The following is a 24,554-nucleotide window of genomic DNA, read 5'->3' as shown; positions in this document are numbered from 1 at the left end:
AGACTGCATGTTTCTTTGATAACCAGGCAAAAAGTTGTTAAAGCTTGGATGGGAAGCTTTGATTCATCAGCTATAGTCATCAGACATTGCACCTTCGGATTTCCATTTATTTAGGTCTTTACAAAATTCTCCTAATGGAAAAAAATTTCACTTCCCTGGAAGACTGTAAAAGGTACCTGGAACAGTTCTTTGCTCAAAAAGATAACAAGTTTTGGGAAGATGGAATTATGAAGTTGCCTGGAAAATGGCAGAAGGTAGTGGAACAAAAGGGTGAATACATTGTTCAATAAAGTTCTTGGCAAAAATGAAAAATGTGTCTTATTTTTACTTAAAAACTAAAGGCCCTTTTTGGCCAATATTTATTACTTTTTCAAATTTTTGTATGAGCCCGTATAGAAAAAATAATTGACAGTAACTTCATACATAAACAATAATACTTATAAAATTATTAGTGTTCATATTTTCAGTCCGGACACGCTGAGTCGTGGTGCGGACCCTCCATGTGTTTCTCACTCTTTCCCATCTGCCACAGGTCAGCCGCTTCACCCTCTTTGAACAGTCCCAAATGCTTCCCTTCTGACCCAAGGATATTCCCCATTGGAGAAGGGGTTTCCCCGTCAGATAAGGGACATTTCCCGAATTTGGCAATCTCCCTTCTGTTTCAGCTCCCCCTGCCCCAGGGTGTGGGACCCGTCCCTTTCCTTTCTTCTCCTCCTCTTTCTCTTTTTTTTCCCCCTCTGTCCTACCCAGTTATGTTGGGATCTTTGCAGTCCTTTCTGGTGTCCGAGCTCTTCTGCTGGTGTTCAGCTGGTTTTCTGTGGGAATTATTGCGTCTTTTGATGTATTCCTCATGCATCTGTGGAGAGGGATGCATTCCACGTCCTTCTACTTCGCCGTCATCTTTCTCCTGTCTATTGGCTTTTAAGCAGCAAGCAGCTGGACCCCACTTTTGATTATAGTTGGACCAGTCATGGCCCACTCCTAGAGCTGGAGCTGGGTAGCAGGCCCGCGAAGCTACTGGGCTGACAGATTCAGGGTCACATGAAAAAGGCAGTGGTGAAAAGTGGCCTGTAATCCCTTGACAGGTGCTCAGGGCAAAGTCACTGGATTTCCCTCTTTGGGAAAACAGGAATAATCTAGTATTCATATTTTCTTTAAAGATATTGTATGCCTTGTTATTACAATAACATTGTTTTATATACTATATATCTGGATTTTTAAAAGATATTTAAAGAGCTGTAAATTATTCTAAGATAAATTATAAATGCCTCAAGGATTTCATTTAGGAAATACATATGAAAATTCCATATGTTCAGTATTTTATTAGATAATATTGAAGGTGTAGATATATAACGAATAGTTCTATCCTTGACTAATAATCAGATGGGTGGGTAAGATGAAAACAGATAAAAATAAGTTAAAAAAGTACACACACTCAGACTCCTATGTGTGTGTGTATATATCTGTTGATCTGTGTAATGACAAGTGCATGGTAATGTGCAATATTATTTATTGCAATGTTTATAATAGTAAAAAAAATTGCACAAACCTAACTGATTAGTATTTCCCAAACTTTTTGGACTCACATTCCTTTTCTTAATAATTTTAAAATAGTTTGATCAATTGTACAGTATATGATAGTGAAACTTAAGTTGAAAGTGTTTTATATCTATATAGTATTAAAAAATTGCTTCATTTATTTTTGTTCTGTATTCTCATAGTAAGGACACTTTCTAATAATTAGAACTGTTGTAACAGTATAAAATTTTAGGTATTCCATGCCACTGTGTAACTATTTATCATGTACGCTGAAAATAAAGCTTTCAGTCTAATCCAATTTCTTGAGTTCCTGGTCTTGACAATTGGCAAATTGACTTATGGTGCCATAGACAAAGTTCATTCCCTCATCCTAAGAATCTGTGGAAGTCCCTTGTAAGGAAAGTAGTATCATAGTCTTGTAAGTTTGTAAATTATAAAATTGTTTTTGACAATGTTTAGGAGTACCATAATTTGTGGCATTTTAAATGTATGTATTTTATTCCCACTTAGGCCGAATACATCAAGCAATGGTAACATCTTTAAATGAAGATAATGAAAGTGTAACTGTTGAATGGATAGAAAATGGAGATACAAAAGGCAAAGAGGTATGATCACTGGGTTGAATTCTGATTTTAGTCTTACAATCAAGATTCTGAATATAAAACAAAACAGAAAACTGTATAGTTTAATATAACATATGTATTCTTTATCATTCCTTGAAAAACTTTCAAGTGATTAAGAAATTTCACTCAAAGAAAGGTAGATTCCTCCTGCATATCTTATGTAATTGGAGGTGTAATCAAAACCACAAAGTACTACCTTAAGAGAGATTCATTTAAATATATGTGGGTTGTGATTCTAGATAACCTGATTTTCAAGGTAATACCATTCATTAGGCTGAAATTGTTTAACATTTATTCTCTCTATATAAATTTATTTGAAAGTGACAGATTAATTGTCCAAATTCACTCTCAAAATCTATGCATTTTTAAAAACAGATTGACCTGGAGAGCATCTTTTCACTTAACCCTGACCTTGTACCAGATGAAGAAATTGAGCCCAGTCCAGAGACACCCCCACCTCCAACATCCTCAGCCAAAATAAACAAAATTGTAAAGGTCAGTGATGCAAATTCAGAGCTGTGTGTGTGTGTGTGTGTGTGTGTGCTGGTTTGAAAATGGAACTGTGAAGAGTATATTTAAGAATTTGTTTGCTTTTTTAGAAAAACCTTAATTCTTTCTGTCATCTATATGCATACATATACACAGATACTTTTAAGGATCAAAAAAGTTGTCTAATTCACAATTATGACAATCATTAGGTGAGATCCTAGAAATTCCATGCCTGATTAGGATTTTTCCTAAGACCAGTAGTTTCTTAGGAGACATGGGTCAAAACCATTTTCTTGTATTTGTTGAGTGAATACATATGGCTTTAATAAAGAAAAAATGAGCTTCTTATTCATAATAAATTCCCCTTTTAGTAGTCTTTTGAAATAGTAATTCTGCTATTTACATTTATTAAAGAAAAATGGGAAATGACAGATTGTGGTTTACTATTTCTGTATTATCTGTGAAGATAAATTTTAAAATCATACAATGCCCAACAGTTTTATCTTCACAAAAAATAAAAGGCACGTGATTTTTATTATTTTAAAAGATAATTCCTCTTCCTCTCTTTTGAAATATCTCAATGTTAAAACTTTGTATCAAGATACTTTTTAAATCAGTTATTCCCTCACAGTTGTTAAATCTGCAGTTCTTTGAGTTCAAAAATTTTTACTACATTGTTGATTTTATCTTCTGCAAAGATTAATATGACATGACTTTAGCCCTATAGGAACTCACTATCTTGCAGAGAAGACATACATAAGCATCCACATATAACATGATAGAAACTCAGCAATATTAACAAAACGTTCTGCTTTTTAAACCATGCATAAAAACATAAGACAGATTTTCAGTTCTTATAATTTCAGCATATTGAGAGTTACTGCTTAGAGGTCATTAGTTACCCCTTGTTAATGAACTGTTTTTCGTATTTGGCTTCACTACCTTGAAGGATCTTCATAGTTTATCCTTCTTGGTCTGTCATTAGCAACCTTTGCTGTGCATTAGGATCACCTGAAAATTTTTTAGAATACACTGATTCCTAGGCCCACTCCCAGAGATTCAGTTTTATTTTATCTAAAGGGTGTCCCTAGCATCAGTATCCTTTTAACAGTACCCATCTGATTTGAATGTGCAGTTAGCATTGAGACCCACTGCAGTGTTTGGTATTTTAAAGCCTTGGTAAATAAATAATAGGACCAGAAACTTGCTGCCCTAATCTTTGCAGTGTTGAAGTCTTTGAAAGTCTAATGAAACCTTTTAATAAAAACCGACAGTGTGCATTTCAGAGTATTTTGATGTTTCCATTTATCAATAGGCTGTAAGTTGTCTAAAACTAGTATTTTGTTACTTAACCCTGACATCTAATGATGAAATGTATTACATGATTTTGGCAGGTTAGCATGATGATTAAAAACACACACTTTAGGGACTTCCTAGGTGGCGCAGTGGTTTAGAATCCACCTGCCAATGCAGGGAACATGGCTTCAATCTCTGGTCCAGGAAGATCCCACATGCCGCAGAGCAACCAAGCCCACGCGCCAGAACTGTTGAGCCTGTGCTCTATAGCCCATGAGCCACAACTATTGAGCCCGTGTGCTGCAACTGCTGAAGCCTGAGTACCTAGAGCCCATGCTCTGCAACAAGAGAATCCACTGTGATGAGGAGCCCGCACACCACAATGAAGAGTAGGCCCTGCTGTCCGCAACTAGAGAAAGCCTGTGTGCAGCAACGAAGACCCAGTGCAGCCAGTCAATCAATCAATAAATAAATAAACGTATTTTTTTTTAAAAAGGTGATTCTTTTAAAAAAAAAAAGAAAAAAAAACACACTTTAATGAAATTACTTCATCCCTCTTTGCTTCAGTTTCCTAATCTATGAAACCAGGATAGCAATAATAATGATCTCATAGGGTTGTTGTGAAGATTAAATGAATTAATACATATAAGGTCCCTAGAACAGTGCCTGGCTTATTTTAATTCCTGAATATTTTGGGGCAGTGGCAGGATACTCATTTAAAGAAACTTGAATATTGATGGCATTAGTGGTAATTTATTAGAAGATAATTTTAGTTTTTCTCCACTTATTTTTTTCCCTTTTTTTCCATTTAGTTTTATATTATTGTGTGTCTGCCCACTTCTGTTTAATTAAAGGAAGCTGATTATGATAGACATATATATGAGGAGCAAAGAGAGAAAGTAAAGTGAACATTTTCTCTTTTATAGAATCGACGGACTGTGGCTTCCATTAAGAATGACCCTCCTCCTAGAGACAATAGAGGTAAAAATTTACCTATTAATTTTGCCTATGGCCCTGACAAAGTAAACCAAAAGTAAACATTATCCTTGACATTATTATTCATTTAAACTTTACATGGCTAATTTTAAGATTGGTATCTTCTTGATTTTCCAACACAGTAATGTCAATGATATCAAAAAAATGGCTTATAAAGGTATGTGATGAATACAAAACTCCATGATATATGCCATTTTGATTCATCTTATTTACCCAATAATTTTTCAGATTTGAGGAGAGTATTATGAGAAAGAAAGAAATGGGGAAGTAGTCAGTTAATTGATTTCACAAGGGTATCATTGTGACATTTTTACATGCTTTTCTGGCTAGCAGACTTTCAAGAAGGGTCATGGGTAACTTTTAAGAAAGTTGAACAGGTAGAAATTGTAGTTAATTTCAGATCTCATGTTTTCAGCTAAGCAATGTAAAGCAGAGTTAATTTCTTTTCTGTTATTCATCAGTTCAGGATGGTCCTTTCTCATAGTGATGTTTCCCCTGTACGTATGGGTGGTGAGGCAGGACAGGCGTAGGTATTAGAGGAGAGATTGGAGATAAAGGGAAAGTCTTGCACTTTCAGCACTATTCTTTGAGTCTTGTGAAAATTTATATTTCTTTGTAAAATGTGATATTTATATTTAACTTAATACTGCTTTTTCCAGTTTTGTAACATCCATAGTGGGAAATTCTCTGTTGAGGATTTGCATATTTGAGGAGCAAAGAGTGGGTTTTGGAACACAGGGAGGGTTGAAGGACTTTTACGTTTTTACTTCCTGTCTTTCTCAATTGTGTAAGTTTTTCAAAATGAGAATGCATATAAAATCCCTATTTGGCACACTTGTATTTTTTAAATGATTATTTAAAATAAAGCTTGGCTTTGGTTTTTATATAAATTATTTAGATTGTTTTGTTTATTGAACAGAATTGATTATGCATATATTTTAAAATTTTGTCTCATTTTCAGTGGTTGGTTCTGCACGTGCACGGCCTAGTCAACTTCCTGAACAGTCTTCTTCTGCACAACAGAATGGTAGTGTTTCAGATATATCTCCAGTTCAAGCTGCAAAAAAGGAATTTGGACCCCCTTGTATGTAAATCATGTATCAAGGATTCAGTCATTTTAGGCATACATGTATTTTCTCTTGGTCAACTTGATAAGTCCCCAAGTTGCAAACTTAATTGAAGATTTTATTTTTACCATTGTGGAAATTTTTGTTGTTATTAGTTTAGTCTGTTAATTGGGTTTTTAAATGTATATTTTGAAGGAAAAAATTTATAAATATAAGACTAACAATGTTTCAGTTGCTTTAAATTTAAAATTCTGGCCAGATAGTAATTTTGACAGATGTTATAGAAGAAATTCTTAGGCTTCTTGATCCTTTCCAATTTAAAGATCTTTGATACTAAACCAAGAGATGACATGTATCAATATGTTAGAGTCATTATTCATGACTCTTATTTGTATACTGTCCTGTTCCTAGATTTGTTAAAGCAGCTCATAACTAAAGTTCACATATTTGTCATAGGCATGTTTTGTCACTGTGTACCTATTATTGGTGTATGTGGTAAAATTATACATAAAATTTTTGTGTGTAAGTACAGTACTCTTAAAGGAAAATTATGCTTCTACAGCGCATCTTTTTCTTCCAGCACGTAGAAAATCTAATTGTGTGAAAGAAGTAGAGAAATTGCAAGAAAAACGAGAAAAAAGGAGACTACAACAGCAAGAACTTAGAGAAAAAAGAGCACAGGTTTGTAACAGAAACATATTTTGTGTATGCACCAACCAAAGATTAGACTGTCAGTGAAAGTGATTGGCTTATGAAAAAAATAATTGAGGCATTCATTTAAAGATTTCAGTATAGTTCCTTAAATATATATTGAGGAATAATGTAAACTGTAGGGAAATAAGTTATCATAACAGATTTTTTACTACATAAACTTCAAGGTTTAGTGGGTAAGTGTTAGTCCTAAATCCTGTTCCATTTTGAATAGTAAGCCATCGTGTTACAGAATTCTAATAGATGTATAACATCGAGAATAACAGGACTAAAAATACATTCAGAAAAATATCCAGTTGAAGTATATGATTATACTATAAATTTTATTTTTCCATGGTTAATAAGTTCAGCATATCGCAGTGAAAGGGTGGAAATTCGTTGTGTGTTGATTTATACTAGATGTTGAGAGTGTATCTGTGTTGTGCACTTCTCACATTTCCTTTAGATGGTAGCAAAACTTTTCTAGCAATGGAAAAATTGCATGGAAGACTGGTCTTTTATCTCTCTACAGGTCTTCACATACTAGAAATTCTGCAATTGTACAAATAATTCCTCCATTGTGCTTGTATCTATTGTATTCTCAGAACTTGTTTCCTACAATAAAATATCAAGATTGTTTCCTTATTTATTAGTATGTTCAAATGCCCTTAATCATAAAGACGTGTTGTGGAATTGTGGAATCAGTATAATATTCAACCTCGGTAAATCAGTTTATGTCTGAAAGTGACCTGAGAATGACCAGCTGGGTTTTGAAATAGATAATGCTGATATCTACTGACACTCAGCACAGATGCCACCTGCTGTTTCCTGTGGGTACTTCATAATGCTTTTACATCTCTTTGTGACCTCTTCTTTACATTCTGCTTCTCAGTTGACATGGTGTTTTTTTCCAAAAGGTTAATTGGAAGAATGTTACATTAACAGTTTTGAAATTTAGTTGTACTCAGAGCAAATCTGTATATAGTGTATGGGGCAAAAAACATGACTTAAAAATGTTCAATAAATTATACTCATGGCTAGGAGAGGCTAACTATTGCTATTTGTATCTTAATCTAAATTTTCTCAGTTTTGAAGCAAAAAAAAAAGTAAATTGCAGTTCGATTGTGAAGATTTAAAAAATTATCTTGGCTTTTGATTTCTTTAAATTCTATGTCTTATTAATTTGGGGCTGTTTTATACCATGCCTTTTTTTAGAGAGTCAGTAAAAATAGGAAATGAGCTTAAATGAATCCATAGTTCTACTTTGCTGAAATACTGAATTAGGAATTGGGAAAAAGAATCTGATTAAATGCATTTTTCTAAGAATTTCAACTTTTCTGGAGTTCTTTATTCATGTTTAGGATGAACACTGTTTTTGTTTTGCTCAATTTTCTAGAATAATTAAGGTATATGTATAACATATATCACACCTCAGGTTTAGTTTGGGCTTGACTATTAAAAATGATACAATCTATTACTTTAATTTTATTTTTCAAAGCATGTATAACAAATGCAACAAATACTACATTACTGTAATTAAAATAAATGATGAATTCTCTGTCTTCTTACAGGATGTTGATGCTACAAACCCAAATTATGAAATTATGTGTATGATCAGAGACTTTAGAGGAAGTTTGGATTATAGACCATTAACAACAGCAGATCCTGTAAGATTCTTTGTAAACAGTTGTTCTGGAACTTTTTGTGCTGTAAAGAAAAACATGTTTGATACCCTCCCACGTTACTACTGTATTTAGCTCTATAATTTTTTCTCTCTTTATGGGTGCTCCTTCTCCATATTTTAAGAAGAAAATCAAGAAACCATTGGGAATTCCCTGGTGGTCCAGTAGTTAGGACTCTGTGCTTTTACTGCCGAAGGCCCAGGTTCAATCCCTGGTCAGGGAACTAAGATCCCACAAGCCACACTGTACAGCAAAAAAAGAAAAAAGAATGAAAGAAAGCACCCACATTTACCCTTATTTCCCGTAATTTGATATTATTAGACATACTTCTCACAGAGATAGCCATTTCAAAGCAAAGCCTCCATATCCTTGGTAGGACAGAACAGCAGTCAAGGATGATGTCAGAAAACTCAGTTTCCTTTCTAACCATCACTTAGACTTTTATCTCAATTCCTAGTTTATTTCCTCTTGGCTTGGGCTGTAGATCCCACCATCATTCCAACTTACTACTAATTAATGTGTTATTTTAAAATAAATGTTATTCTGGCTATTAACAATAACTGTGGTTGTTGAGGACTGCTGTAGACCTGAAGTTTAGTGCTTAAAGAATGTTCTGCTCTCTTATTATGCAACTCCTTTCCTATTGAAGAATGAGAATTTATTGGGCAGGGAAGACTTTTGTGAGTAATTTGCATTTCTGAAAAATAATCCATCTGACCTAGTGTATATAGAATGTATTGGGTATACAAAATACATTTGTGTTAAGGCAGATGTATTACATATGATTTAATAGAGTAGTTCATAACATTTGCATCTCATATTTTAGTACTTGCTACCCCTCCATTTGTTTAACCTACATCTGAGTTTCATACTTCACGACAGTGATTGTAAAACTTTTTCTGAAAAGGGCCTGATATTTTTGGCTTTGTGAACTATATGGTCTTTGTTACAACTACTCATTTCTGCCTTTGTGGTATGAAAAGCAGCCATAGACAATGCCGAAGTGAATAGGTATGGCCTTTTCAGTAAAACTTTGCAAAAGCAGGTAGTGGCTTGGATTAGGCTTTCAGGCCATACTTTGCCAATTCCTGCTTTATATTAAATATCATTACAAGGCAAGTATTGGGAACATTAGTTTTATGAAAAAATATTAATGTCTAAGAACTGGCATATTAAAATATTGTTCAAGTTATTTTGGCTAATAATCTTCTGAAAATTGTGTTTCTTGTCTGCAGCTAGTTATCTTTGCCAACAACTTCCCTATAATCAATCTTGAAAATATGCCACTTTGTAGGAAATTTTACTTTTATTGTATACAGCACATCTTGAAGTGAATAAGGTAGCTTCTTGATGTGAACCTATTGCTACTAAGAGTGATAGTGTCCTCTACAAAGTTATTTCCTAGTGGTTTCCCAAATGACAAAATAAGCAAGTTTCCATTATACTTAGAATTTTTGAAATAATTTTGTCTGATGACTATTAAAATTTGTGCAAGCTAATTTGTTTTTTAAGCTTACTTATCCTATTTATGCTGTGCATACATTTCTAAAACCTTGGGAGGAAATATTGCATAATTAACTTTTCAGTGTTTTATATGCCATTGATAATCACTGGAAAAAATATTTTGTTTCTAGATTGATGAACATAGGATATGTGTTTGTGTAAGAAAACGACCACTCAATAAAAAAGGTATGCTTATTGAGCTCTAGTCAAGGGTTGATTTTTGTCCTGTTTGCAGTTTATTTTGATAATAGCAGAAATCAAGTTAGTTTGGAACAGTTAAATGTAAATCATTTTATTTGTACATAACCATTATGCAGATTTCTGTGGTTAGGTCTGTTGATGTGTTATTGCTTTAAGAATCTTTGCCATTCCTGGCTTTAGAGAAATCTGGTTTTTTTTTTTTAACTTTGTGGTTGAAATATTCTATTTGGATGGCATATTTATGGGATATTTATATTTATAGGGCTTATTTTATCTAAATTCATACTACTTACAATAATTTTTGTGCATTAATTCAAATGCTATGAAAATTACTGGGCATTGATTTTCATTTATTCTTTTAGAAACTCAAATGAAAGACCTTGATGTAATCACAATCCCTAGTAAAGATGTTGTGATGGTACATGAGCCAAAACAAAAAGTAGATTTAACACGGTACCTAGAAAACCAAACGTTTCGTTTTGATTATGCCTTTGATGACTCAGCTCCTAATGAAATGGTTTACAGGTAGGTAAATTTGTTTTAAATAAGAATTTTTTCTTACAGTGTGTGTTCACCACCACCCTGAAGTGTATGTTGATCTTGGCATATCTCTCCAGAGGTGTAATATCCTTTTTTTCCCCCCCGAGTTAAAAAAAATAAGACTATTTAATAAATACAGTAATGAATATTAATACTTGTTTTCTTTAATGCTCCCAAAATCAGTTTTCATTACTGATTAATTTATATATTATCTAACACACCATATGTATGGATAAGAAATTTCTAGAGAACATTTTCTGTACCTCTAGAAATGGAATGTGGTAATTTTTTACTTTTTAATCACTGTAGTAGTGAAGAAATTTGAAATAACTTATACATCAGTCACTTATTTGTCTAAATCTTTATTTAGCATGTATGACCACTTTAAGGGAAAAAAAGTTCTGTAAATCTACTTACATTTGGCTAGTTTTATCATCTTTAAGCTTTGGAATAGTTTTAGTACATGAAATTTTTGTATGTTCACATATTCAACATACAGACAATTCAAACTTACACGTATTGTGCATTGATATCCCACATTTTTATCCAAATTTAGATTTTTATACATAGTTTGTAAACATTTACTTCTCATTATTTAATAGGTCAGTTTTAGCACTGTTATTTCAATCTGTATTAAAATGTCTTGGAAGTTTCTTGAATACTATGTCTTGTTCTTCTTTTATAACTTTGGAAAACAGAATATTAAAGAGTTAATAAGAGTCCTAAGACTTGAAGATGTTATAAATGAGATACTGTTAAGACCAACTCCATTGGTCTTAAGCCAGTAAACTAAGTTCAGCTGTAAAGAAAGAGGGCAAAATTAAAGAACATGTGAATGCTAGATAGAGGTATTATGAAGAATTTGTTTTAAAAGGGAATTATAAATTGTGTATTTTTTACCTGAGAAGTGAATCCTCCCTTCCCCACTCACTCGCTTCTTTGCTTCCACTTCTGTCTCATAAAATATGTCTGTCTGACTTTTATAATCATTTTCAAGAAATCACTGTAAATAAAGGTATATGTTCCTGTGTATGTGCTAGATTTAGTAAACATTCTGTGTTTCGCCCTGTATTTATGCTTCTTAATTTTACCAATATTGATTCTATCCCCTTTTTCTTATCCTTAACTTTTATGGATTGAGGACTTAGGCTGTTTTGTTTTGTTTTGTTTTTTTTGTCTGATCACTCTTCAGACTCATTTTAGTTCTGTTTGATTATAACTTTTTTCTGCTCCTTTTTTTCTGTACCTTCTCCAGGTGTGCCTTTAAAAAGAAAAACAATAGAGCTGTATAAAGTGTTCCACATACATTCTTTTGAAGCCTATGTAAAAAAGTTAAACTTGTTTTCTGTCATGCTTTTAGGGCTCTGCTCAATGAAGTTTTTTTTTTTTTTATTTTGTCCCTCCCTACCTTTTTATTTTGACTCCAGCAGTGATTATACCAATATGTAATATTTGGGCATCCTTTTCCTGAATCAAGACTATCAACTCAGAATTCATTGTCTTATAAGTATAATTTATATTTACTTACATTCAAGGAAATTCTACTACTTTTATACTTGTTTAGATAATGTTTTTGTACTTTTTTTCCCCTCTAGCTTTTCTCTACAGAGATTACCACTCTTGATTCTGTTTCTTTTGAAACCTTTGATACCCTTTTTGGGTTGGGTTAAGGTGGGGTGTTTTTTTTTTTTAGTTTTGGTTTTAGTTTTCATATATGTCCTACTTGTCTGTCTGATATTACCATATTTTGTTATTTTTTAAAACCTTCCTGTTGTCTTCTGTGTAATATGTCTTTAGCTCAGTTACTGTCAGGTTTTTTCCTTGTCCATTATTATTGTGGCCATTGTTCATTATAGAATTATTGCTTGAAAATAAGCTTTAGAGATCTTTAAGCAATTCTAAGACATGGATATTTAAAATTCTAAATCAGTGGGCTCAATTGTGGCCTCACAGTTGAGCCCACTGATTTGTTGAAAATCTTGCTTATTAATAACACTTAATATTAGTTTTATTGCTTATTTAATTTAAATATTAACAGTACATTCTGATTGGTGCATTTTATTTTTAAGGTTTACAGCTAGACCACTAGTAGAAACTATATTTGAAAGGGGAATGGCTACATGCTTTGCTTATGGGCAGACTGGAAGTGGAAAGACTCATGTAAGTGATTCATTCCAGTTACATCCTGGTAGGAAGCCAGTTTATTTTCCTTATAGCTTAATTCTAAGACCTAAATTCTTTTTTCTTTTTAACATATAGACCATGGGAGGTGACTTTTCAGGAAAGAACCAAGATTGTTCTAAAGGAATTTATGCATTAGCAGGTAACTCTCCTTTTTTTGCGTATCATTTATATTTTCTTCTTGAATATTATTCAGGTGGCTAGGAAATAAGATTTGGAAGTATTGTCCAGAATTTAAAGGGTAACTAATGGTATACGTACTATAGATTATGTCAGTTTCAGATTATTGGACTGCTTTGAAAAGAACTGTGCTCTGGAGGCAGAAGTCTTGATTGTGTTGTAATCTGGCACATTGTTGGAGCTTAGTGTTTGTTGTTGAATAACTGCTTTGTGAAAAGTTTCCATTTGGTATGATTATGAAAGTAACACCATCTATAATTTTATGCTATTTATAAAGATAAGTATAGCATTCTTTTCTTGAATATGAAGGAGAGTGGCCTCTAAACTTAAAATGTAGAAAAGTTATTACTACCGTTTTTTTTGTAAAATTAATATCCAGTTTAGTCTTTAATTTTATTTCTGATACTATCATTCTAGGCAAACATTATCTGATTCCTCTAAAAATAGAAAATTTGAATTGCTTTTTAAAAACAATATTTGTTGCATCTTAATAAATTTTCTCCATATGAAATTATTGACAGCTCGAGATGTGTTTTTAATGCTAAAGAAGCCAAACTATAAGAAGTTAGAACTTCAAGTGTATGCAACCTTTTTTGAAATTTATAGTGGTAAGGTAAGTGGAAACTTAAAAATAATTTTTTTTTAGTTTTTCAAATTATAGTTAAAAAATACATAAAATTTACCATTTTAGCCATTTTTAAGTATACAAGTTCTGCAGACTTAAGTACGTTCACATTGTTGGGCAGTCATTGCCACCACATAATTGCTATATGTATTTGGAATATCCTGTTAAAGTTTTGCGTATGAGAATTTTTAAAATTCCCATTGAAACTCTTTAACTTCAGTATCAATCATTATTATTCTAATAACATTATTACTAGAATTCTCTGAAATAATTTTCAAACTCTGAATGACTCGTTATAGAACTATTTTTTTTTAAAGCTAATTTTCTAATTTTTTTTTTTTAGGTGTTTGACTTGCTAAATAGGAAAACAAAATTAAGAGTGCTGGAAGATGGAAAACAGCAGGTTCAAGTCGTGGGATTACAGGAACGGGAGGTCAAATGTGTTGAAGATGTACTGAAGCTCATTGACATAGGCAACAGTTGCAGGTAACTCTCATTTTAATTAAGAAAGCAAAACAGTTTCATGATCAATTTTAGATATTTTGGGTATAACAAAAGCAAAGCAAGGATATTATTCAATGCATTTTGGAAGTAAAAACCATAATTCATAAAAACTTTTGAAGTATGCCAGATTAAATTGTATTAATCTGGTTATGCTTGTGTTGTTAATTCAGAATGTCTCTTTTGTATTTAAATAATAAAAACTGGATAGTTTTTTCTTCTTTTAATGAAAATATTGTGGTTTGCACATGTAAATTGAACTTTTTACATACCATAATGTTCTTAATTACATTGTAGAACATCCGGTCAAACATCTGCAAATGCACATTCATCTCGGAGCCATGCAGTGTTTCAGATTATTCTTAGAAGGAAAGGAAAACTACATGGCAAATTTTCTCTCATCGATTTGGCTGGAAATGAAAGAGGAGCTGATACTTCCAGTGCAGACAGGCAAACTAGGCTTGAAGGTGCTGAAATTAATAAAAGCCTTTTAGCACTCAAGGTAAATAAAGCTCATTTAATTGTGAAAAGTCTTTTATTTTGACTTTAATTTTATTTACTTAGTTACAGAATGATAGTATTTGTTTTTTCTAATAAGTAAGAGAGGTTATAAAAATTTAGTTGTTTATGTTTGCAGTTATAGATATATATTGTACCCAGAAATTTTCTTTACAGATATTATTTACTCTTTTTAGGTTGGATAAAGATCTGATAGTTGGCACGCCAATTCTGACACTACTTAAGGGAGATTCCAGAGGGCCTTAATCATTTATCAGTCTTTTTTCTTGAAGGAGGGCAAGGAACCACAAAACTGAGCTAAGAAAGTTTTTCAGAAAATTGTGGAATGGCTTTCAAAAAGTTAGGCCGATGTTATATATCTTCCTTGACTAGCAAAGTGAAGAAAGCATTCTGTTTTTTCTTTTGTAATACGGCTTTTTTTTTAAGAACTTTTATTGAGATATAATTGATATACAATGAACTGCATATATTAAAAGTGTACAATTTGATATTTTTTTCTTATTAGTAATGTATATATGGCAATCCCAATCTCCCAATTCATTCCCCCCCCCGCCCACACCCACACCCACACACACACTTTCTTCCCTTGGTGTCCGTATGTTTGTTCTCTACATCTGTGTCTCTATTTCTGTCTTGCAAACCGGTTGATCTGTACCATTTTTCTAGATTCTGCATATATGCGTTACTATACGATATTTGTTTTTCTTCTTCTGATTTACTTCACTCTGTATGACTGTCCCTGTGTCCATCCATGTCTCTACAGATGTTCCAATTTTGTTCCTTTTTACGGCTGATATTCCACTGTATATATATACCACATCTTCTTTATCCATTCATCTGTTTGTGATACCACTTTTAAAAGTTTTAACTTTTTATAGTTATCCTACTGCCTGTCACTTCTAAACACTAATCATAGTCTCCAGAAGAATCTTTTGGAATTAATAAAGTAATCTTTTGGGTTGGGTTTGTTTTGTTTTTTTTTCCAAATTTTATTTTCTTGAATTAGGATTTATGGGAACATTTTTACTATGCTGTACATCTCTTTATAGAATTTTCAGAGCTGATCAGATCTTAAATGTTAGGGCTTATAGTGAGAGATGTTTTAATTATGTTCACTAAGATAACTCTTTATAAGAAGCATAATCTGTGAAATTTGCTTTCTTAATCTTTAGGAGTGCATCAGAGCCTTAGGTAGAAATAAACCTCATACTCCTTTCCGAGCAAGTAAACTCACTCAGGTGTTAAGAGATTCATTCATAGGTGAAAACTCTCGTACCTGCATGGTAAGTTTATGTTTGTTTTGTTTTAATCCTAAGTGAATAATTACACAATATCTATGGGAAAAATATAAAATACATTAATGACATTCATTTAAAATCTTCTGTTGTGAGAGATAGAGTGATACTTAAAAATGTGGTCACTGCCAGTCTGATAGGGTTATGTTGTAGTTATAATCCATTCTGCTACTTCCAACATCTTAGTCTTCAGATTGGTTTCAGTTGATCTTTGTTTTCCTTGCGTATTGGTCACACTTTTCTATTCCTTCATCTGTCTACAATTTTGGATTATGTAATTTTCTTTTTTCTTTTTTTTGGCTGTTTTGGGTCTTCATTGCTGCGTGCGGGCTTTCTCTAGTTGTGGCAAGCGAGGGCTACTCTTTGTTGCGGTGTGTGGGCTTCTCATTGAGGTGGCTTCTCTTGTGGAGCATGGGTTCTAGGTATGTGGGCTTCAGTAGTTACAGCACATGGGCTCAGTAGTTGTGGCACATAGGCTTAGTTGCTCCATGCCATGTGGGATCTTCCTAGGCTAGGGATCAAACCTGTGTCTCCTGCATTGACAGGTGGATTCTTAACCACTGTGCCACCTAGGAAGTCCCTGTCCTTTAGTTTCCTAACCAGTGAAACTTCAGGTTTCTGTTGAAATTTTAGTTAGTTGTCCTATGTGATAGCAGCAGGGTTTGCCCTTAGGCAAAAAAAATTATCAAAAGTAGGGGCAGACAGTCACTCAGTGTTACTCCCTTCTTCCAGGTGTTGACCTCCATTTTCTGTCTGATGTTTGATCATTTTGTGGTGCCATCAGAGTTGTTTATATTTTTAACTGGAGTTTATAATTATTATTTTATTGGTGTGAGATAGTGAATTATCTTGGAGTTGAGGTATTATTAAATCTTTTTTTTAGATGACCATATAAGATTAGACCTTAATGAGCCATATGTCAGTATTACTGTCATCATTTATAACATGTTCTTTACCTTTGCATTTTTCCCCCATAGATTGCCACAATCTCTCCAGGAATGGCATCCTGTGAAAATACTCTCAATACATTAAGATATGCAAATAGGTATGAGAAATGATTATTTATTTTGAAATTTGAAGGGAATAGAACAAAAATATGGTTTGATTTAATATCTGATAGGGTAAATCTTATTACATTGTTCTTTCCATTTTCAAGAAAATTTTGCATGTTAATTGTTGAAATGATACTTAGAATCATTTTGTCATGTTCTAAAAATAATTGAAAATGTTTAATTTGGGGAGACAGTTTATTTTTAGTAGAATTGGTCTTAACTATCCTAGAACATGATTATATTTTTCCATGTAACCAAGTTATATTTCATAAGATTTTACTACATTTAAATCATGCAAATTCTTAGTATTACATAAGACTCAAAAGTCATTATTAGGAGCCAGTCTGTATTTCTTAAATTGTTTTGCTATATCCTGAAAATTATTTCTGATAATATTAAATTTTATACATGGGGAATCTAGGATTTAAGTAATGATAGCATAGTTCTTTCTGGTGTTCGGTATGGGTTACATTTTATTATTTATGGCAATAGTGTTACAAACTTTAATAGATAGTTGGATTATTACAAAGGGGGAGACAAAAAGCATTACATACTATTAAAGCAGTTTATCCCTAATAGTCACAGAATGCCCTTGGAATTTGGGATTGTGGTAAGGCATACTTATACTTGTCCCAGAGATTGGTTCCCATTGCTCTTGTTTTGAATGACTATTTATATAGTTTTAAATTGCTATTATCACAATTGCATTTCTGATTTTAACCTAGAGATAAAATTCCTCTTTGTATTCCATTTTTAGTGTGGAGAATGTCTTAATTTTGCTAAACATGAGAGTTTGTACTGTTTTTTTGTTTTAATCACTATGGAAATTTTATTTTTAATCTTTCATTAAAATACAAAATACATATGCATACAGAAAAGTACCCAAAATATAAGTGAATATTTTAATGACTACTTATAGAGTGAAAATTCCTGTCCTCAAACCAGGAAATAAAACATATCCAGTCCCCCAGAAAATTCCCCATGTGTCCCTTTCTGATCACAAATCCTGAATAACATGCCTAAATCCATTAATCTCTACCGCAAGTTAGCCATTGTCCTCACTTTTGTGGAATAAATTTCTCAATTTTCTTTCTCTCTTTTTAAAAATAGTTTTACTACCTATGAATGTATCCCTGAACAATATAGGTAGCTGTATTTGAACTTAACATAAATGAGAGCATACCCTTTATTCTTTTGTTTTTTGCTTTTGCTTCAACTACAGAGATTTTAAAAAATCATCAGTAAAAACTGTTGGAAAGTATAAACTTATTGACCTTTTGTAAAAAAATAAATGTTAAAAACTAACTTTAAAAAAAATAGAATAGAACTTTATTTTTAAATTTAATCCCCTTTGAGCTTTGAATTATAAGATCCTAGCTATGAACTTTTGTAGTTCTTTTAATCATTCTTTGCAGTGAACATTTTTGTTTTATGGTGTTTTTATCATTAATTTAAAATGCTTCTTATTTCAGAATTTTTCATGGGAGAGATGAGAAACAGCTTAGTGTAGTAAAATATTGCTGCATTGTAGAATTAAAAGTTTCCATGTCTTCAGATTTCTGGCTGCAAAGGAATCCCCCTAATGTGAAAATGCTGTATCTGGCCATTCCTCTAGTTCATTTAGGTCCAAGTAAAACATTTTAATTTATTATCATGTAATGTGATTTATTTGCAACATTACTAACTATCTGGGACAAATAATTCTGTCTTGTATTTCCATATTTCTAAGAATAAAGATTTTCAACCTCCTTTAATAGCGCATTTGAGGAATATGATTCCTGCATATAGTATAGTTTAGGTTGGGCAAGAGAGCTTTGAATAGAGGAAAATATGTGATTAGGGGCTAATAGGATATCTTAAATTAGGAGATTCTGAAAGAATAAGTAATGGGGTTGGGAGCAAAAAGAGCTGTTAAGTCAGTATTAGGAATTTAGGTTTTGTGGGCATGTGTGTAAATAACCTTTCCAAAGTGACTATGAAGGATAAAGGGCAAATGAATCTGGTATTGAACCTTTGAGAGTAGACATTACCAATAGGTCAAAGAAAGATTCTAGGTAGAAGAAATTATTAGTTTGATCTGTGTGACTATTTTTGATGTATAAAAACAGTCATTTCATTTAGTTCAACCTAAGAGAAGTAATGAGAAAAACAGAGAATATGGTTAGTATATTGAAGTGTTTAAACATAAGGTTTGTACTCATAGTAAGTTTGAACCTCACTTATGCCACATTCTCATTGAATGAACTTGGGTAAAATACTTTATTGCTCTAAACCAGTTTCTCGTCTGTAAAGTGGTGATGATATCACAGGATTGTCATAATGAGTAAATAATATAATGTGTAAAAAATACTGATCATAATATCTGATATATAGGAAGTAATTAATAAACATTGCCTACTGTTATGAAATGGGATTGGCCTAAATAGGACATAGGGAGTGACAAAAATTGGGTCAGAAAAGCCATGACTTGGTTAAATATAACTGTTCAAGACACGAGCAAAAGCAATTTAAATTCCATTGCTCAAGGATTTTCTTCACCACGGTTCATCATCTGAATCACCAAACACAGAAGACTGAGTGACTGTTCTCTCTGTTTGTTCCAAGGTTGCTTCATAGCTGATATCATTCTAGGTACATGGGAAAGAAGTTAATTCATTATAAACAGTGTATGCCATTAGGACTGAATTTTCTTGTGTCCTGTTTGAAAAGACTGCAAGAGTGTTGAGGACTTGTTAATGCTAATAAAATATTTATGGTATTGACTACACAAGGACATGAGTAGTCATGTAGCTAAATACGGGGCATTTCAATTTTAGGTGATGGTGTAGTTAAACTTCTAGAAAGATCATGAGAAAAGGAAGGACTATGGAGTAGGGAATCAATAGAACAGAGGGATTCAAAAACCTCTTCACATTGGTTATTTTTAAGAGAGTGTAAATATATTAAGTCACAAGAATATCGATCCTTTTCTAAACAAATTAAACAGTACTAAATGAAAACTTGAAGTGTGCATTGCTGTCTTTACAAGAGCATTTTCTTTTAATTTGTTGCTGTTTTGGTGCTGCAGAGTAAAGGAGTTTGGAATTAGTCCATCAGACATTCCCTTCTCCCAGGGTAGTGGCAGTCGCCCTGATCTCTCTCCTTCTTATGAGTACGACGACTTTTCTCCTTCAGTTACCAGGTCTACTTCATTCTGTACATAAGATGTTTGTTGTAACAGTTTCTTTTGGGTTGTGCCATGTATAAGTGTTTCATAGCCTTTACTTTCATAGCATATACTTCTTTTGTCCTGAGCCATTTTGTTTTTCATTTTCCTTTTCTTTGGCAGGTGGTGGTTATACTGCATGATCTTCATTTTTATGTACTTTATTGATTTATTTGCTTATTTTAAAGTGTTGATTTAGAATTCAGGCTTCCTTTTCCCCTCTCATTTTTAAGGATGATGTCATCTTTGCATATTTACCATTGAAGGATAAACTCTCTAAATTATTTAAAATGAAAATTTACAGTCTTTCTGTCTGCAAGGAAATCACAAGGATCCTCTTGACTTAAAAAGTGTACCCTTTCCCAAATATGTAAATTTAAGTATAAGGGGTATACTTTTTTTTAATGATAGAACTTTACAATTTCTAATCTTCATAGATTAGAAATAATGCCTTAATTGAGGCTTCTAACTACCAAAAATCTGCAAAATGTATTAAATTCTTTGATTTTGGGGGAGTTCTCTGGCGATCCAGTGGTTAAGACTCTGAGCTTCTACTGCAGGGGGCACAGATTCGGTCCCTGGTCGGGAAACTGAGATCCTGCATGCCGCTCAGCGCGGCCAAAAAAAAAAAAAAAAGAAAAATCTTGATTTTTGACAATGATTCGTTTATTGCTCTAAGTACCATTGTTGGCATTTTTCTGTTCAATAATTTAGTTGCAACAAGTGTCTCATTTATTTTGAAATACTGAATCTGCATACTTTGTTGATTCTTAGTTTATTATGCACAATAATTGTGTTTGAAGTAATTGTAAGGTTATACCTAAGTAAATTCCTAAAGCTTAACAGCTAAACATACCTTTAGTGTTTCCACAGATTTCAGTTAGATTTGATCTGGAAAGCTGACATCATCAATATTAATATGTTAATTGAATTGCTTTTATATTAAATAGGTTGCTATTCTTGTTCCTCTGCATGAGTCTTTGTTAATTATAGATGCCAATTGTGTGTTTTACAGGGTGAAAGAATTGACTGTGGATCCAACTGCTGCTGGTGATGTCCGTCCAATAATGCACCATCCACCAAATCAGATTGATGACTTAGAGGCACAGTGGGGTGTGGGAAGTTCCCCTCAGAGGGATGATCTAAAACTTCTTTGTGAACAAAATGTAAGTGATGTAATATAGTTGTAATTATCTAATCTTAGTCATTTCATCCATAGCAGAGTAAGTGGAATCAGGGATCAGCAAACTCTAGCATATGGGCCTGCCATCTTTTTTTTACAAAAAAAGTTTTGTCGAAACATGGCCCTGCTCATTAAGATCAGAGGTGACAAAGACTGTTTGGCTCACAGACCCAAAACATGTACCAAAGTTCACTGACCCCTAATCTAACTATACTTTTTTTCCAGATTTTATACTGTTATTAAAATTTGGGGATTTTTAAAGTAATATAGGGAAAAAAGTTTAAAAATTTTACATACAATGTATATATAAAGCTTAGAAAGAAGATTAACTGTGAACACAGGCATATGTATTAAAAAGATTCATGAACTGTATCAAAATGGAAAAAAAATCTGACATTTGTTAAATCTGGTTGCTGTCTGTATTTTTGAATGTTTGGTGAGGTTTCATAAATATAATACTTTGATTCCTCTGTTGTTCAAAAATAATATGTGCCTAATGCATAAGGACAAAGAGATGTAAAGAAATAACAAGCACAAACAGATTTTCACCTAGCTATTTAACTTCATTGTTTTAATGTATAATCTATATAGTTTTGTATCATTCTTTTCCCACTAAACATCCTATAGTGGCATTTTCTTATAAAAGGTAGCATTTATAGTTGCTTACTTCATGACATATACTTGCTAAACATCTTTCATATTATCTGATATAATCCTTACAATTCAGTGTGGTAGGTACTATAATTATCCCTGTTTTAAAACTGATTTTCTAAGAGGTTAAGTAACTTGACTAAGATCACACAAGTAGTAAGTGCTGAAGCCAGGCAGGGTGAAACCCTAGTCTTTCTTATTCCAGAGTAAAATCTTATATCAGCTAAATTTATTGCTTGCTGCAAAAAGATATTCTTTGGAAACAGTATAACTTAATGTTTTTATACTTCACATCAGGTATTTTTAAAGTCCAAAATATTCTAGAGTAAACAAATGGACATGCCAGTTTTTGTTATTATGTTTCAAAATACTCTCTATTTATAAAGTAGGACCCAATGCAGCAGTTCTCAACCAGGAGTGACCTGGCCCCTCTGCAGGGAAAAATGTATGGAGACATTGTCACAGGTGGGATGGTGTTGCTAACAGTTAGTGGTTGAGGCCAGGGATGATGCTAAACACCATAAGGATGCACAGGGACAGCCTTCCTCCTGCCCCCAAAAATGTCTGTAGTGCCCAAGTTAAGAAACCTGGTTTAAAATAAGAGTTCTAAACTTTGAACCAAAGCAGATAAAGAACTAAAAGTGAAATCCTGGTGTTAGTCTATCCCCTTTCCCCAAAACGTTTGAAAGAGACTGAAGTTGCTTTTAAAATCCTTAAAGCAAACCCTGCATTGCTCCTACATGTGTTGCTTCCAAAGATATGGAAAATCAGAACAAGATAGGCACTCCCTATAGCAGATCTCTCCCATTTTATTCTTGCATCTGTTGGGTCTCTGCAGGAACTTAATTTGGAGAGGTTGGCTAGGTGACCAGAACTAATCCTGAGACTTGAAGCATGAGATCATGGGTTCTTACAACCTCCTCCATACATGAGAAAGTGTGGATTTCTTTCAGCTTTGCCTCCCCCAAGGAACTGTCTTGAGATGGTTCAGCATTAGCCTTTAGTTAAGTATTGGGGTATGTGTACACATTCTTATTGTTATATTAAATTTTAACAAGGTAGATTAAAATGGGATAGTGTCTAGGATATGCCCTGGAGATGAAGGTAATACAGGTAGGCAAACTAGACTAGAGGAAAATCAAGTGCATTAGAATTTCATAAGTAGTTGTATGGACAAAAAAGTATTCTGAATGGGCTGCATGTAAGTGATAGTAATTTGCATAATATCTTGAAGCAAAGAAAAGACAGGACATCCTGAGCCTGGCAGGGAGGTGGGCAGATAAAATGAGTAAAGGTGGTTGACTGTGTTTACCAGAAATACAGAGAATATGAGAGAATCATGCCTGCATGTCCTGATTAAAAGCAGATGGATGGCTCTTTTCCCAAAGAGAAAATAATACATTCTTTAGCCAGCTTGGTTACATAAACTTTTAGGGATGGTAGTTTATTGATGAAAGAGTCAAATGTCTACTTATAATATTTAATTTAACCAAAATACACAAATGTATTTGGAATTGTGTATTTTATTTGAAAAATGTTGCTTTTCCTACTGATATTTCATAAAACAATTTTAAGTGTATTTCTCTATCACCACAGCCACATTTTGAGGAAATAAATCATTAGATGTTAGAGTTGGGAAGGAAGCTCAAAAAAGAAAGGAAGGCCAGAGAAGTTTGACTTCATGTAGGACAAAAATATATGTTGTATATAAATATGTGAGTTTTTGTTGATGAGGTAAAGTTGTGAATTGCCCATTAAAATTTCTGTGAAAACCTGTAAGTAAATTGTATAGTGCAATTCAGAAATTAAAATTTAGTGAGCGCTGAAACCAGAACACCAATTTGATAGTGGCAGTCATGAAAGATATTATGTTTACATCTCTCTTCTAGTGAGAAGTTTAAGACATATATATGAATTAAATTGTTAGTGAAAGTAAACAACACTAAGGAAATATTTCCGTGTGTCTATATCCTGTGATAAAATGTGTTTTTGAAAAGTTGCACTCCAAAAGAGATTGCTTTTTTAGAGTAATTCTACAGTAAAGCTTGGGCTAAGTAAAAACTGTCTCTTACTGATACGCTTAAGTTTGAGTTGTCTTACTGAGTGTTATATTAAATATTTTTGACCCATAAAAAAAAAATGTGGCTTTTCTGGTCTTGTTTTATTTCAGTAGTCTTTAACATTCAGGCTTCCTCAGTTTCTAAGTTACATTTTTGTAAATGACGTAGAAGAACTGCTTTTTTATTATAACATTTAAAATATAAATTTATGTTATAATTTTTAAACTATTTTTATTTTAAGGAAGAAGAGGTTTCTCCACAATTGTTTACTTTCCACGAAGCTGTGTCACAAATGGTAGAAATGGAAGAACAAGTTGTAGAAGATCACAGGGCAGTATTCCAGGTAAAGTTAGAGAATCTTTAATCAGATGTTTCTCTAGAAAAATTAACTAACAACTAGTGTAATTCTTTGAGTCGCACTAATCTAAAAAAATACTTGTTTATGTGTATGTATATGTATATTTATAGGGCACATG

General features: G+C 32.8%; 1 protein-coding gene and 1 non-coding gene across 4 annotated transcripts in view; both read left to right on the top strand.

Annotated features, from left to right (window-relative positions):
• Positions 1-24,554, top strand: part of KIF2A (kinesin family member 2A) — a 64,777-nt gene that overhangs the window by 34,831 nt on the left and 5,392 nt on the right. For 2 of the 3 annotated variants that reach the window (XM_057742766.1, XM_057742782.1), the window contains 17 exons: positions 2,050-2,144; positions 2,538-2,657; positions 4,874-4,928; positions 5,905-6,027; positions 6,591-6,691; positions 8,272-8,367; positions 10,017-10,071; positions 10,449-10,611; positions 12,696-12,786; positions 12,886-12,949; positions 13,509-13,600; positions 13,956-14,098; positions 14,411-14,615; positions 15,805-15,915; positions 16,905-16,972; positions 21,200-21,350; positions 24,320-24,421. In XM_057742766.1, coding sequence (XP_057598749.1) covers positions 2,050-2,144; positions 2,538-2,657; positions 4,874-4,928; positions 5,905-6,027; positions 6,591-6,691; positions 8,272-8,367; positions 10,017-10,071; positions 10,449-10,611; positions 12,696-12,786; positions 12,886-12,949; positions 13,509-13,600; positions 13,956-14,098; positions 14,411-14,615; positions 15,805-15,915; positions 16,905-16,972; positions 21,200-21,350; positions 24,320-24,421 — 1,835 coding nt within the window. The remainder of the gene's footprint in view (positions 1-2,049; positions 2,145-2,537; positions 2,658-4,873; positions 4,929-5,904; positions 6,028-6,590; positions 6,692-8,271; positions 8,368-10,016; positions 10,072-10,448; positions 10,612-12,695; positions 12,787-12,885; positions 12,950-13,508; positions 13,601-13,955; positions 14,099-14,410; positions 14,616-15,804; positions 15,916-16,904; positions 16,973-21,199; positions 21,351-24,319; positions 24,422-24,554) is intronic. The other variant, XM_057742774.1, reaches the window with a different exon arrangement.
• TRNAK-UUU (transfer RNA lysine (anticodon UUU)) lies at positions 8,533-8,605 on the top strand. Its single transcript has one exon. It is a non-coding gene; the product is annotated as a tRNA-Lys (tRNA).

The sequence above is a fragment of the Hippopotamus amphibius genome, chromosome 1 (genome assembly GCF_030028045.1).
Source record: "Hippopotamus amphibius kiboko isolate mHipAmp2 chromosome 1, mHipAmp2.hap2, whole genome shotgun sequence".
Lineage (NCBI taxonomy): Eukaryota > Metazoa > Chordata > Mammalia > Artiodactyla > Hippopotamidae > Hippopotamus > Hippopotamus amphibius.
The sequence above is the reverse complement of the archived record's forward strand: the minus strand, read 5'-3'. Positions and strand labels throughout refer to the sequence as shown.